General features: G+C 36.4%; 1 protein-coding gene across 8 annotated transcripts in view; it reads left to right on the top strand.

The window, feature by feature from the left end:
• NFAT5 (nuclear factor of activated T cells 5) overlaps nt 1–15,931 on the top strand; it is a 108,136-nt gene extending 92,205 nt beyond the window's left edge. For 6 of the 8 annotated variants that reach the window (XM_069550235.1, XM_069550237.1, XM_069550233.1 and 3 more), the window contains 6 exons: nt 1,045–1,177; nt 5,453–5,533; nt 11,099–11,247; nt 12,048–14,532; nt 15,190–15,433; nt 15,839–15,931. In XM_069550235.1, coding sequence (XP_069406336.1) covers nt 1,045–1,177; nt 5,453–5,533; nt 11,099–11,247; nt 12,048–14,532; nt 15,190–15,425 — 3,084 coding nt within the window. In that variant the 3' untranslated portion in view covers nt 15,426–15,433; nt 15,839–15,931. The remainder of the gene's footprint in view (nt 1–1,044; nt 1,178–5,452; nt 5,534–11,098; nt 11,248–12,047; nt 14,533–15,189; nt 15,434–15,838) is intronic. The other 2 variants (XM_069550236.1, XM_069550234.1) reach the window with 1 other exon arrangement.
• The last annotated feature ends 694 nt before the right edge of the window (nt 15,932–16,625 follow it).

Here is a 16,625-nt window from a genome sequence, read left to right on the forward strand (position 1 = left end):
TAAGTCAGATGCAGTTCATGATATCTTCTAAGAAGAGGTAGTCCCCTTAAATAAGTGCTGCTGAAGCAGTTATGAAATTCTTCCCTTCTTTTAAAAGGAAGCTTCTACCACTATTTTCACACACAAAAAAATGACCTTGATTTACTAGGTTTTGGGTAAACTAAACTCTGTTGACTTTAAATGAGAATTAGTTACTAGTTTTAAATACAATTGAAATATTTTAAATTTAAATAGACTAAATGAGAATTAGTGGTTAGAAAGCAGTGAACTGCACTGCAAAGTACATATCACCCTTAAGGTTTACAAAGCATATGGTAACTGACATTGTGCTTGGTGGGCTTTTTTTTTTTTTTTTCTTGAAAATATACTCATTCTCTTTTTCAACAAATCTATTTGAGTATATTCTGTGTGAGGTGCTTAATAGTGGAGATAGGATGAAGAACAGAACATCCTAGCTTCTCTTGGAACTTGCTTTCTTGTGGTTGTAGAGGGGACGAAAAACAAGCAGATAATCACAGTAATTTCAGGTGGTGGTAAGAAATAAACAGGATTCTGTGATCAGATTGGAGAGGGGTGCCACTTTAAAGAGGATGGTCAGAGAAGGCTTCTCTGAGGAGATGACATTTGAATGAGACCTGGAAATGGGTAAGGAACTGGATATTTAAAGAGATAAAGGAGAATAGTATTCCAGTGAAAAAGAATAGAAAAATTGTAAAGGCTCTGAGGTAAAAATGAATTTAGTGTGTTAGTGTAAGAAGGTCAGTGTGACTGGAGTGTAACAAGCTAGAGGAGATTGGGAATGAGATAAAGTTGATAGGACAGGGACCTTTTATGCCATTGCAAAATATTGGTGTTTTACCTTAAAAGCAATTTTAAGATTAATGTCATGATGCCCATGGACCCGAACTTTTAAATAATACTTTTCCCCCCAGTCAAACTTTTTAAACTTTACAGCTAACAGGAAAGTACTTAATTATATTTTATTTCAAATTTTTAATTTACATATTGCTTTATTTCTGCCTCTTGTAATTTTCTTTCAATTAGAATCATCTTATTGTGAAGGTTCCCCCATATCATGATCAACATATAACTTTGCCAGTAGCAGTGGGAATATATGTAGTAACCAATGCTGGAAGATCTCATGATGTTCAGCCATTCACTTACACTCCAGACCCAGGTATGTCAAAATAAAAAGTTCTGAATCAAAAGGAGTAATCCATTTCTGCTTCTTCAGAAGACTATGAAGATCAGCCAACTTAAAAGAGGAAGTAGTGTGCAAAGGTAAATTGATTCCCCTATTTTTTGGAGATGTCATTATTTCCCAAGAAGATGGCCACCAAACTCTGCTTTTACTGTTAGTTAAGAGAACCGTTTCTGCCTTAGGCTGTAGTAATAAAAGAAAAGTTAGGAATTCTCTGAAGTCAGGCTCTCCAGAGTTATCATACAAGTACTCCGATAAGGTAAGAATTACCATTCATTGAATACCTCTTATGTACAGAAAGGTGAAAGTGACTACTTAAGGAAACTGCTAGTAGTTTTCAGTCTGGCTGTCTTACAGGATGCATTTTGGGAGAGGTGAAAGAGAATCTCAGAGAGATAAGTGATAATATCACAAATAGAGTCATATGCCTGTAACATTTTCTAATTTGTGTAGTCAAAAATATCAAAGACTTCTGGTGAATAAGTATTTTAAAAATAACTTTTGGCATTTAGGTGAAACAGGTGCTTTAGAAACCAAAGCAGTTGTTTAAAAATTTATATCTCTGGGTAAGAAGTATCTTAAGAGATTTTTACTTACATTCATTTAGTTGCCTGGAGAAGCCTTTTCCTGGAAAAGTAGAGAAAACATTTTGGAAATGGAAATGCTTCAGATGTTTTGTTGATGTAGTCTTGGCTGCTGCCATGCTGCCATTGATTTACTCCATTCATATTTCAGGCATGCTCCAGAATTAGAAGTTCTTCCATATCTCCAAGTTTACTGATAACATTTTTCCCAAATTGTTCAGAATTCAGTGAGGTGCAAAGTGGAAAATGGTAGCAAGGAAAGAAAGCCCTGGTAACAGAAGTGATGAACACAGTAGCTATGACAGAGTTATAATTAGTCTTGATAATTATTCTCTATCACTTAATGTTATCTGTTCCCTTTTTCTTTTGTAAATCATGTCCAACTTTCACAACGTTGGTTATTTCCCACCAGTTTGTTACAAAAGTGTGCCATAATATAGCCCTAATGAAATTATTTAGTATTTCTCTCAGAATAAAAGATCACATGTAGAAATTTCAGACAGAAGAAGACAAAGTTTGGAAATAATATACTGGCTTCAACAAAACTAGGAAAGAGGATACTGCTGCTGCTGCTGCTAAGTCGCTTCAGTTGTGTCCGACTGTGTGCGACCCCATAGATGGCAGCCCACCAGGCTCCGCTGTCCCTGGCATTCTCCAGGCAAGAACACTGGAGTGGGTTGCCATTTCCTTCTCCAATGCATGAAAGTGAAAAGGGAAAGTGAAGTCACTGAGTTGTGTCCAACTGTCAGCGACCCCATGGACTGCAGCCTACCAGGCTCCTCCATCCATGGGATTATCCATCCAGGCAAGAGTACTAGAGTGGGGTGCCATTGCCTTCTCCAAGAGGATACTGGTTTATACTTAAAAATCAAACAGTTGATTGTTTTCTTTCTAGGAAAGTCTCAAAAATCCAAGAAAACTTGATTTAAATCTAATGGTAGTTAAAGCATTTTAGTAATTGCTAGAGTATTTAGCATTTTATGTGAAGAGAAGCTTGCTCATAGAGGGAGAAAAATGGCATACAGTAATTAATACATTCATATGGGGAGGGGAGAAGGAAGTGTGTGTGTGGGGAGGGGGAATAGCTTTAAAGTTCTACCATCCTTAAAATACTGAGATTTTGTTGTCTTTGTTTCTTTTTATTGATCAATAATAAAGAACTTCAGGACTTTGAAGTGCTTAGCATCAGCACTATGAATGTTCATTTCTTAGTGATGAATGCTCATTATTAAAATTTTTCCTTTGATAAATTGCCAAATATAAAGCCTACACTAATTGGCTATATTTGGCCGCATTTAGACCATCAATGACATATGTTTATTCTTTTATGTTTTTCCCCCTTGTATTTTATATATACTAGATAGCAGTTGCTCTCAGAAACTCTTATTTGAATAAAAATATTTTGTGCAAATTTTATAGTGAGATCTAATGCTTCAGTTTCTGCCTTTATGATATAGCTAATTAAAGAATCTCCCATAATTTCACTTTTTTGTATTTTTATAAAATGTGAATGTCTTTTTAGGTGTGAACATGAGAGAATATTTCAGGAAAACTTGGTTATGATAATTTGCACTGTCTCATTATGATAAACTAATTGCTGTTTTGACTCAGCTGGGGACTGTGGTTAAAGATTTGCATATTCAGTGGTATATAATAATTATAATTATAGGCCTTCCCAGATGGCGCTAGTGGTAAAGAACCCGCCTGCCAATGCAGGAAATGTGAGAGATGGCGGGTTCGATCCCTGGGTCAGGAAGATCCTCTGGAGAAGGGAATGGGAATCCACTCCAGGATTCTTGCCTGGAGAATTCCGTGGACAGAGGAACCTGGTGGGCTACAGTCCATGGGGTCACACAGAGTTGGACGTAACTGATGAGATTTAGCAGTTAGCACATAGTAATTATAACAGCTAAAATAAGACCCATCCTCATTTTTGTGAGTTAAGAGTAGAAATGGTGACTGCTACACCATTTTGTCTAAATAAGTTACAGACAAAAAAATAACAAATAAATATATTTTATCCTAATTTGACCTAGATACCTTCATAATAACCTGGAAGGCCAGTTTTGAATTTAGGATTTTCAGACTGCTTGGAGGTCCAAACTGGAATATGGCCACACGAAGAAAAAGGATTTCCCAGCCTGCCACCCTTCTTTTCCCTCTCCTGGCTCCATCCTCCACCTGGAGGGCCGTGATGCACCAGCTCTGTTTACCCTATAGGCTTAAGATGGCACACATAGTCTATAGAGTAGCTGTGCAGAAAATTTTGGTATCTTATGTACTTGGGTACGTAGTCTAAAAGGATTGGAGCAAGGGCTCAAGTGAATGTAAACTGGCTCTGCATGCTTTGCCAGACACAAGCCCCTCTAAAGCCCTCTGAGTCTATACTGCCAAAAATACATTACATGTGCATCCTTTTAGACCATTACTTTGCAGACTTAAAAAACCTGTGTTTCATTGCTAGTCACTGAACCATTGCTTGACCATTAATTTGTTTTACTTCCGTCTTTTAAGACACAGAAATCGTATTAGTTGTTTTTTTGTAGTGACTCTGCAGTGGTAATTGCTATAAGAAACGGAGGACAAAATACTCATTCATAATTTTTTGTTGCTTTAAAAACAAATGACTAAAACTTGTGTTTAAAGTAGAAATTTAAAAAATTTTTGAAGATTAGTTTCCGTTCTTAAATCTGTAATTGTTAGAATAAATGTTATGCTTTAAAATTGTCTATGAATTTCTTTTCCAGTCAGTTCTTTTCAGTTTGATAATTTCATTCAATTAAACAGTTTGTTCAGATTATCATTTGTTGGCCCTTACATACAGCATGCTTAGATAAATGTTTTAACCTCATTCTTAGGAGACATGTACATTTTGTCTCTTTGTTCACAGTTAATTACCTTAATATTCTCATCATTTTGTATTATGTCAAGAATAAATTGATAATAAATTGGCTCAGTTCTTATTTTGAATAAGTTAGGGAATATAAATATATTAAAAAATAGAAATTAGCATCTATTTAAATAAAATTATTATACAGTCATTTTAAGAAAACCTTTTTAGTTGGAATTTAACTTTACCATTCAGAACTGATCACTACTCTTAATGCTGATTAAATTTAAAATTTTCATAGTAGGTATACTTGATATGTGTAGATATAATAATGTAGCAATTCTTCATTAATAATAGCAAAGATTATTATTTCTAAGGCTTTATAAAAAAGTAATACTATATATTTTGTATATTCAGCACAGTTTTTTTAAAAAAATCCTCAATTATGTTTCTGAATCAGTATTTTTAAAATCATTTACATAGGTGAATGGTGAATTTTTTTCATGCTAGTGTTACAGTATATTTAGTGTTAATACTTTTTAAAGATCTCATGTCAATCTTCTACTCATTTGTACTGTTACAAGAAAGAGTTTTAAAAGTTGCTATTATTTTTATTTTGTTTTAATAAGCAGCATATGCTTCTGCCCACTTGGAAAGTGGTACATTTTAGAGGGTAAACTGGTGGTTATAGATTATAAAAACTCATCTGAACCTAGAATTTCTGCTGAACAAATAATTTAATAATGCTTTGTGAGAAAATATTCCTGTTAAAGAATTTTAAGATATATATTTTTCAGGATAAGTTTAAATAAATACATTAATCTTTTTTAATAACAGCAGCTGTTGCTTTGAATGTGAATGTAAAGAAGGAAATATCTAGTCCGGCAAGACCTTGCTCTTTCGAAGAAGCCATGAAAGGTACCAAGTTAATTATTCTCAAAAATTGTAAATCAGTGATGCTATATATTTTCACTAACAAACCTTACTATTTTATTTACTGTTGTGTACTTGAAACAGTTAGCAGGTTATCTTTGATATTGTAAAATAAATACTTGTTTAACTTCACTGAATGCAGAGACTTGCTTCCTAATTTGATATTTCCCTTCATTTGCCATATAAACAACTTTTTAAAAAACATGTTACAGATAAGGAGTTTTTGTTTTGTTTTTTATTCCCTAATATTAAAAATCTTAAAAGTATAATAGAGTATGATAAGGTATGAAAAATAGCTGTATAAAGCTTCTTGCTGCCAGTGAGTAGGACTTAACTTTGAGGCCAAAGAACCAAAATAAGAACTACTGGCATTTGAAAAAGTTGCTTTAGGTACCATTCTTTCTTCTGACATCATTATTTCCAAGCAGACAATGACAATATCTTCAGTTTGTTATAATGTGTTAGAGTAGACGCTTTTCTTAGCAGATTTCTAACACATCTGTGATGCTCAATTATGACGCTTTTGTGCTATTATATGTTAAGATGTCAATCACATAACGGTCATTGACTTATTCTATAATTCTAGCTTTTTCTTACACTTTGCCATTAAATTCATGAGTTAAAATTTTTATATACTTACATTTTTAAGGGGCATAATATCCTTAATACATTTTATCAAATTCCATGGAATTTTTCCCTGTGTCGTAGTAAAATTCAGCATTCACATGTACAGTTCAGTACGGCTTGCCATTATAATTTCTGACCATCAACACTTCCAAAATAGATTAATTAGGAATTATGCACTAGTGTGAAAAGAAGAAAAGTGAAAAGCAAAGGAGAAAAGGAAAGATATACCCATTTGAATGCAGAGTTCTAAAGAAGAGCAGGGAGAGATAAGAGAGCTTTCCTCAGTGATCAGTGCAGAGAAATAGAGGAAAACAATAGAATGGGAAAGACTAGCGATCTCTTCAAGAAAATTAGAGATACCAAGGGACCATTTCATGCAAAGATGGGCTCAATAAAGGACAGAAATGGTATGGACTTAACAGAAGCAGAAGATATTAAGAAGAGGTGGCAAGAATACACAAAACTGTTCAAAAAAGATCTTCACGACCCAGATAATCACGATGGTGTGATCACTCACCTAGAGCCAGACATCCTGGAATGTGAAGTCAAGTGGGCCTTAGGAAGCATCTCTACGAACAAAGCTAGTGGAGGTGATAGAATTCAAGTTGAGCTATTTCAAATCCTAAAAGATGATACTGTGAAAGTGCACACTTAATATGCCAGCAACTTTGGAAAATTCAGTAGTGGTCACAGGACTGGAAAAGGTCAGTTTTCATTCCAGTCCCAGAGAGAGGCAATGCCAAAGAATGCTCAAACTACCACACAACTGCACTCATCTCACGCACTAGCAAAGTAATGTTTAAAATCCTCCAAGCCAGGCTTCAGCGATATGTAAACCATGAACTTCCAGATGTTCAAGCTGGTTTTAGAAAAGGCAGAGGAACCAGAGATCAAATTGCCAACATCTGCTGGATCATTAAAAAAGTGACAGAGTTCCAGAAAAACATCTACTTCTGTTTTACTGACTGTGCCAAAGCCTTTGACTGTGTGAATCACAACAAACTGTGGAAAATTCTTCAAGAGATGGGAATACCAGACCAGCTGACCTGCCTCTTGAGAAACCTGTATGCAGGTCAGGAAGCAACAGTTAGAACTGGGACATGGAACAACAGACTGGTTCCAAATAGGAAAAGGAGTACGTCAAGGCTGTGTATTGTCACCCTGCTTATTTAATTTATATGTAGAGTACATCATGAGACACACTGGGCTGAATGAAGCACAAGCTGAAATCAAGATTGCTGGGAGAAATATCAGATATGCAGATGACACCACCCTTATGGCAGAAAGTGAAGAAGAACTAAAGAGCCTCTTGATGAAAGAGGAGAGTGAAAAAGTTGGCTTAAAGCTCAACATTCAGAAAACGAAGATCATGGCATCTGGTCCCATCACTTCATGGCAAATAGATGTGGAAACAGTGGCTGACTTTATTTTTCGGGGCTCCAAAATCACTGCAGATGGTGACTGCAGCCATGAAATTAAAAGATGCTTACTCCTTGGAAGAAAAGTTATGACCAACCTAGACAGCATATTAAAAAGCAGAGACATTACTTTGTCAACAAAGGTCCGTCTAGTCAAAGCTATGGGTTTTTCCAGTAGTAATATATGGATCTGAGAGTTGGACTATACAGAAAGCTGAGTGCCAAAGAATTGATGCTTTTGAACTGTGGCGTTGGAGAAGACTCTTGAGAGTCCCTTGGACTGCAACAAGATCCAACCAGTCCATCCTAAAGGAGATCAGTCCGGGTGTTCATTTGGAAGGTCTGATGTTGAAGCTGAAACTCTAATACTTTGGCCACCTGATGCGAAGAACTGACTCTTTTGAAAAGACCCTGATGCTGGGAAAAATTGAGAGCAGGAGGAGAAGGGGATGACAGAGGATGAGATGGTTGGATGACATCACCAACTCAATGGACATGAGTTTGGGTAAACTCTGAGAGTTGGTGATGGACAGGGAGGCCTGATGTGCTGCGGTTCATGAGGTTGCAAAGAGTTGGACATGACTGAATGACTGAACTGAAGTGCATAATTATCTGATTTAACTACAGGACAATTTACAAGTCTCTGCTTTGGATAACCATGGCTAACATTTCTTCAACATATATTAAGTGCTAGTCAGCATGCCACACTCTTTACCAGCATTATCTTGTTTAGCCAAACTCTGAGGTGGATAATTTATGATTCTCATTTCACAGATGAGGAAATCAAGATTCCTGAGAGGTTCTATAATTTGCTGAAGGTCACTTACCTAGGATTTTAAAAGATAGATCAAGTTTTAGTGTGTAAGGTAACATCTAAGCAATAATAATTCAAACCATGTTCATTAGGTTAATAATAGCATAATTAATCAATCATTAAAGAAAGTTAGGGACATTTGTGATCTTTCTTTTGGCAGCTTTGATGGGTTCATGCTTTTCTCCAAAAATGCCTAGATGCTTTTTTCCTAGAGTATCAGGGAGGCTAATCTCATCCAATGTGAAATTTCTCATACAGGATTACAGATTGAAGGTTAAAAGGTGTTAAACACTATGTTTAATTTTTGGTAATAAAATGATATAGTCATTTAATAAAAATCTTTCAAGATTAAAAAATGAATAAGAAACAGACACATATTATTCTTTTTCACAATTCAGACCTTATTTTGACAATTTTATCAGCTGAAATCATATAAAATAATTTTATGAAGATATAAAATTAAATTGAATACTAAACTATTTATCAAGCTTCCCTGGTAGCTCAGTTGGTAAAGAATCTGCCTGCACTGCAGGAGGCCCCGGTTCGATTACTGAGTCAGGAAATTCTGCTGGAGAAGGGGTAGGCTACCCACTCCAGTATTCTTGGGCTTCCCTGGTGGCTCCGCTGGTAAAGAATCCACCTGCAGTGTTGGAGACCTGGGTTTGATCCCTGGGTTGGGACCATCCCCTGGAGAAGGGAAAGGCTACCCACTCCAGTATTCTGGCCTGGAGAATTCCATGGACTGTATAGTCCGTGGCGTCACAAAGAGTCTGACACAACTGAGCGACTTTCACTTTCAAACTATTTATCAGTTTAAATTTTTCATTTGTCATTTTTAAATACAACATCATTAATTGGAGATTCCTGATCAGTTTTTAAAAGACAGTCGCTTTCAAGAGGGAATTTCCCTTGACAAATGGCTTATTTTTGTGATTCCTTGGAATCAGAGCTTTAGTATAACACCCAGGTGTCCTTCTTAGAGATTTAATTAATTATGCTTTAATGATGAAGTCTTAGCAACATAAATGACTTAAATTTGTGTTGTGGCATAATCCTCCATATAACATCCTTTAAAATAGCCATCAATTACAATAAGATTTAGAACTTGATATACAAATGTGACCTTACGTACAGACATGGAAAGCATTCGTTTCTTCATTCATTCAACAATATTTATTTATTCCCTAGTACGCACCAGGCAACAACAAAATCTCTCGTCTTCATGAAACTTACATTCTAATAGAATCCAAAAGCAAGAATAGCACTTGATGTTACAGGATCAATGTAAGACAATACTAATTGTCTTTAAAATTATCTGAAGCTTTGACTCAGACAGAATTGAAGTTGAATTGTGTTGGTATTGATAGAATCTAGGTGAAAATAGATCCAGAGAACTCATGTGTAAATGATTGATTTCTTAGAGTAATGAAAGCAGAATATCAAAAATGGGCACTTTTTCCTCCCCTAGTATAATCGTTTTTCATAGTGATTGTTTCTAGCCAGTTGGCTGTGAGAAATGTTGAATAAAGACCAGAAGATTTCTAATATTTTTAAGTCAAAATATTTACAAAAATAACTATCTTGCTTATATACCATATTCTATTTTAAAACCCTCTTTGTAGCCAGGATTTCTTTTTCAATATCAAACTAAGAAATCTGTGTATTAAAATATTGAATCACCTTGTTGTACACCTGAAGCTAATAAAATATTGTGTTAGTTTTGCAACTAAAAAAAAAGTTTAACAGCTAAGCTTTCTAAGGAATCTGTATTTCTTTACACAGGGTCTCAAAGTAGTAGTAAACTTTAGCTCAGAATTTGGCTATGTGTTCAATTCAGAAGCCTGCCATCAGTGATGCTTCATCAGTGTGCTCCACTAAGTGCCAGTGGCAGGCTTAAATAGACAAAAAAGGAGAAAGAGAATCAAGGGGGAAAAGTAGATAGAATGAAGTGGTAGAATCTACCTATCTGCTACATATTGCCTCTGCTTGGTTTCTAATCTGTAGCTACTTCTGAAAATGGAAGTAGGTGGAAGTAGAAAAATACTTGCTGGTTTGCTTTGGAAATTTAATTGGTAAACCTAAAATATCAGTCATACTTAAATTTCTGAAAAGAAAAAAAATTAAGTCCTGTCTTGAAAAATGTGTTCATATGTCAGCTAGGCAAATTCAACTTTTCTAAGACATTAATTTAGAAAAGTGAATCTATTTGATCAGTTGATGGCATTATAATGAGAAGCTTGAGTTTTGTTGAGGAGAGAAATATTGGAGCAATCCTATAACCCCCTAAAGTTTGACTTTGTCATTTCCCAGCAGCCAGATACTAAGAGGAGAATATAACAGTTGTAACTGAGCAATTTTAACCTCCTGGAGATTTCCAGGCTGCATGGTCCTGTTAAGCAGTGTAATTCAGGGCCTTTTGAAGAGTGCTGAGAGGTACAGCTTGCTAACTGAGTGCTCAAGCTTGTTGATATTTAACTCATAGTCTCAGGCTACTGCCAGGAGTCCTCAAGGCACTGCTACTTAAAAGAGGGAGGACACACTTTGGGCACATTTTGTATCTCATGCTACTGTCAGAGCATCAAAAAATTAATGTTTTGAATCATGACTAAGGTATCAACACACAGTAGAATAATATAGTTGATTTCAGTGAGTTTCAACTTTTTTTTTTTTTTTTTTTTGGTGTGTGTGCAGCAATGAAAACTACTGGATGTAACTTAGATAAGGTAAATATGCTTCCTAATGCTCTGATCACTCCGCTCATATCAAGCACTATGATTAAGAGTGAAGACATTACTCCAATGGAAGTAACAGCAGAGAAAAGATCACCTTCTATTTTTAAGGTGAGCTACAGTGACTAGTGAGTGCCCTGTCACATCTTAACCTCAAATATAAAAATAGTAATATTTTGAGTAGTTTGATTTCTTTTCCCTGATTATGCTTTTTACTCTTCCTGTTTTTATAGCTGTTTCTCTTTGGACGCACTTAATGAATTTTGCTTTGTAGAGTAAATGATTTTATATTCAAATAAAATAGCCTTCAGAGCAACTTCCGATATACATTTTGTGTGTGTGTGTGTGTGTGTGTGTGTGTGTGTGTGAGTACACATTTTTGACAAGAGAAGAATTAATGCATTAGCTGGACCTTTGTGATTTTTGGTATAATGAAAGTACAGGTTTAACATTTTCAAAACTAGAGACATTTTATTTCCTTTTTCTTCTTTCCTTTTTTCCTTATTTCTTTTTTCCTTTTTCCAAGAAAGATTCTTCTTTCCTTTTCCATTTTTCTCTTATTTCTCCTTCCCAATAATGTTATAAGTGATGCACCAATGGAGATATTTTAAAATTTGCTAGTAATTCGTGAACCATAGAATTAATGTGTACTTACTGTCCTAAGCATATCAATAGCTGATTATTCTTCTGTGTCTACTTTTGTTTGACTGTCTTTGCTTATATGCTTCTTTAAAAATCCTGATGATGGTAAGATATAATGTTATCACTGATAATCATAGTCTTACACTTGTTTTCTGAATAATAATATAGACTGGGAAATTGGTTCTGCGTATGTTTTTATAATAATAATTTTTGAAGAATCGTATGAGCTAATTTATACATATACATATTATTTGGCTTTTATTTTTTAGACTACAAAGACAGTTGGATCAACTCAACAAACGTTAGAAAATATCTCTCATATAGCAGGAAATGGGTCTTTTTCATCATCATCTTCCCACTTAACTTCTGAAAATGAAAAGCAACAACAGATTCAGCCCAAGGCATACAACCCAGAGACCCTGACAACTATCCAAACACAGGACATTTCACAGCCTGGTACTTTTCCAGCAGTTTCTGCATCTAGTCAGCTGCCCAGCAGTGATGCACTACTACAGCAGGCTACACAGTTTCAAACAAGAGAAACTCAGTCTAGAGAGGTGTTACAGTCAGATGGTACAGTGGTTAACTTGTCACACTTGACTGAGACATCACAGCAACAGCAGCAGTCTCCACTGCAAGAACAAGCACAGACTTTACAGCAGCAGATTTCATCGAATATTTTCCCATCACCAAATAGTGTGAGTCAGCAACTACAAAATACGATACAACACTTGCAGGCAGGGAGTTTTACAGGTAGTACTGCCAGTGGCAGCAGTGGAAATGTTGACTTGGTCCAGCAAGTTTTAGAGGCACAACAGCAGTTATCTTCAGTTTTATTTTCTGCTCCAGATGGTAACGAGAATGTTGAAGAACAGCTTAGTGCAGGCATTTTTCAACAAGTCAGTCAAATTCAAAATAGCGTAAGCCCTGGAATGTTTTCCTCAACAGAACCAGCAGTCCATACCAGGCCAGATAATTTAATAGCTGGAAGAGCTGAAAGTGTTCACCCGCAGAATGAAAACAGTTTGTCTAATCAGCAACAGCAACAGCAGCAACAGCAAGTGATGGAATCCTCAGCTGCAATGGTGATAGAGATGCAACAGAGTATCTGCCAGGCAGCTGCCCAGATTCAGTCAGAGCTGTTTCCTTCATCTGCTTCAGCAAATGGAAACCTTCAACAGTCTCCAGTTTACCAGCCGACTTCTCATATGATGAGCGCATTATCAGCCAATGAGGACATGCAAATGCAATGTGAATTGTTTTCTTCTCCTCCGGCAGTTTCTGGAAATGAAACTACTACAACTACCACACAGCAGGTTGCAACTTCTGGCACTACCCTGTTTCAGACATCAAATTCAGGAGATGGAGAAGAGACTGGAGCACAAGCAAAACAGATTCAGAACAGTGTCTTTCAGACCATGGTCCAAATGCAACATAGTGGGGACAGTCAGCCTCAAGTTGGCCTTTTTTCATCTACAAAAAGTATGATAAGTGTTCAAAATAGTGGTACCCAGCAGCAAGGCAATGGTTTATTCCAGCAAGGTAATGAGATGATGTCACTTCAATCAGGGAATTTTTTGCAGCAGTCTTCTCATTCACAGGCCCAGCTTTTTCATCCTCAGAATCCTATTGCTGATGCTCAGAACCTTTCCCAGGAAACTCAAGGTTCTATTTTTCATAGTCCAAGTCCTATTGTCCACAGTCAGACTTCTACAGCCTCCTCTGAACAAATGCAGCCTCCAATGTTTCACTCTCAAAATACCATGGCTGTGCTGCAGGGCTCTTCTGTTCCTCAAGACCAACAGTCAGCCAACATATTTCTTTCCCAAAGTCCAATGAATAATCTCCAAACTAACACAGTGGCCCAAGAAGAACAGATTTCATTTTTTGCAGCTCAGAATTCAATTTCTCCGCTTCAGTCAACATCAAACACTGAGCAGCAAGCTGCTTTCCAGCAGCAGGCTCCAATATCACACATTCAGACCCCTATGCTTTCCCAGGAACAGGCACAACCCTCCCAGCAAGGTCTATTTCAGCCTCAGGTTTCCTTGGGCTCCCTTCCTCCTAACCCAATGCCTCAAAACCAACAAGGAACAATCTTTCAGTCACAGCACTCAATAGTTGCCATCCAGGGTAACTCTCCATCCCAGGAGCAGCAGCAGCAGCAGCAGCAACAGCAGCAGCAACAACAGAGCATTTTATTCAGTAACCAGAACGCCATGGCACCGATGGCATCTCAAAAGCAGCCACCACCAAACATGATATTCAATCCAAGTCAAAATCCAGTGGCTAATCAGGAGCAGCAGAACCAATCAATTTTCCATCAGCAGAGTAATATGGCCACAATGAATCAAGAGCAGCAGCCCATGCAATTTCAGAACCAGACCACAGTTTCCTCACTTCAGAACCCAGGCCCTGCCCAACCCGAATCATCACAGACCTCCTTGTTCCATAGCTCGCCTCAGATTCAGTTGGTCCAAGGGTCACCCAGTTCTCAAGAGCAGCAAGTAACACTCTTCCTCTCTCCAGCATCCATGTCTGCATTGCAGACCAGTATAAACCAACAAGACATGCAACAGTCTCCCCTTTATTCCCCTCAGAACAACATGCCTGGAATCCAGGGAGCCACATCTTCACCTCAGCCACAGGCTACTTTATTTCACAACACTACAGGAGGTACAATGAACCAGCTACAGAATTCTCCTGGCTCTTCTCAACAGACATCTGGAATGTTCTTATTTGGCATTCAGAATAGTAAGAAACTCTTTCTAATTTCCCATTTCTTAAATGTTATTGGTTGAAATGGTCACTTTATTGTTACCAGAGAAAGCACAACACAGTGGTTTTAAGAGCATAGATTTCAGTTGGACAGAACTGAGTTCGAGTCCCAGCTGTACCACTTATAGACTGAGACCTTGGACAGGTTATTTGACATGCATGAGCCTCAATTTCCACATCTAAAATGGTGGCAATATTACAAACTTGACAAGGATATTGGGAGAATTAAAGGTGGTGATATATATATAAATATATGTGTCTGCCATTTTGAGATATAACCTTGAAAGGAAGATGAAATACAAATGACAGAAAATTTTTCAGCCTGTTAAAGCAAGTAGTTTCTAAGGAGGTAGAAACCTATGTTTCTTTAATGTTTATGTGCCAAGGAAATTACATAGGATTTATGTTGATAACTAAGCAGTGTTGTATTTTTATACTGCTTAGAGAAAACCGAGGATGAACTCTACTACTGTTTGATGAAAACCTTTTTGGAGGCTGTCAGGTTCCTCACTTTTAAGTCTCTAACAACAAAATAATGCATTTGTATACCCCAGCCACTAGTAAATACCTTCTTATGAATCTTAACAGAAAATAACTAATCAGGTAGCTTCTCTGTTTTCAATGTCTCTGCAGACTGTAGTCAGCTTTTAACTTCTGGACCAGCTACATTGCCAGATCAGTTGATGGCCATAAGTCCACCAGGCCAGCCACAAAACGAGGGCCAACCACCTGTGACAACACTTCTTTCTCAGCAAATGCCAGAGAATTCTCCAATGGCATCCTCTATAAACACCAACCAGAACATTGAAAAGATTGATTTGCTTGTTTCATTGCAAAACCAAGGGAACAACTTAACTGGCTCCTTTTAACTGGATATGTAAGTAATGCATTTTGGCTTCTTTCTTACTGAAAAGCATCAATAAATTTTATTATTCTTAGCATATTTGGGTTAAGTAATAACACTGTTTAGACTCTGATCTTTTAAAATATGGCTTTCTCACAAAATGGTACCTTTTTTACCCTGAATTGATTGCTCTGAATGATAACTTACAGTCATATTGTTAATACTGGGCATTCCTTCTATTATATGTTGGATAGAATTACATCTCATTTCACTTCCTCAAGAAGTAAACCTTGAATCTGAAAAAATATGACAGTATAAAGGTGGTAAAGTATCATTTATAGTACTGTAATATATTTTGGGATCATTCAGGGCAACAGCAACTTTGTAAATGCTTTCCCTCCATAGTGAGTTAAATTAAACGTCTTTTTTTTTTTTTAGAAATTCCATGAAGAAAATCCTGATTTCAAGATATCCTAAGATCTTGTGATTCCATGAGGATTATCGAACTGTTACTTTAAAAAGAAAACAAAATATGAAAAACTGTGATTGAGTAAATGGATAGATTTTACTCTGGCTGCAAAAGAGCACACCTTGGCTACCTATTGCAGTGATTAACCACCATTGTTAACATCTTTATATTTTATGTTCCTAATAACAGTGATGACTGAGAATCTATTTGAGTTTCCAGCTGACAGAATTAATTATTGCTATTTTCGTAGGCACTCTTTCTTTAAAAGTACAGTTTAAATTGACAAGCTGGATCACTCAGTTATTATTGCTATTAGAAAATAATTCATGTTTCATGTTTACTTTTGTTCATTTGTATTTTCTTTTCTGCATTGTTTAGTCAAGTAGTGGCTTATGAAAAAGTTCAGATAATAACTAAGGCTGTGATTTTTCAGTATAAAAAGCACAGCTATTGGCTATAGTGAAGGAATCTTTTCTCAGTTTTTATGGAGAAACTGAAGGGATAACATTCTGACAGGTAGGCTGTATTAAGAGCTCTGCACGGATAAGAGGCCTCTATCACAGACAACACACTTACAAATGGAACAGCTGGAATGCTATTGATTTTATTTTTCAGAGAGTCGTTAATTCTCTATGTTTCTGTTAAGGGTTTTAGCCATAACTGTGCATAAAAAAGAAATATCTTGCTATATTAAAAAAATGAAGGGGATGATATATGGTAAATTATGTTCTGATAGCCTCCTACAGTAGTTAAAAC

This window comes from Ovis canadensis, chromosome 14 (genome assembly GCF_042477335.2).
Source record: "Ovis canadensis isolate MfBH-ARS-UI-01 breed Bighorn chromosome 14, ARS-UI_OviCan_v2, whole genome shotgun sequence".
Taxonomy (NCBI): Eukaryota; Metazoa; Chordata; class Mammalia; order Artiodactyla; family Bovidae; genus Ovis; species Ovis canadensis.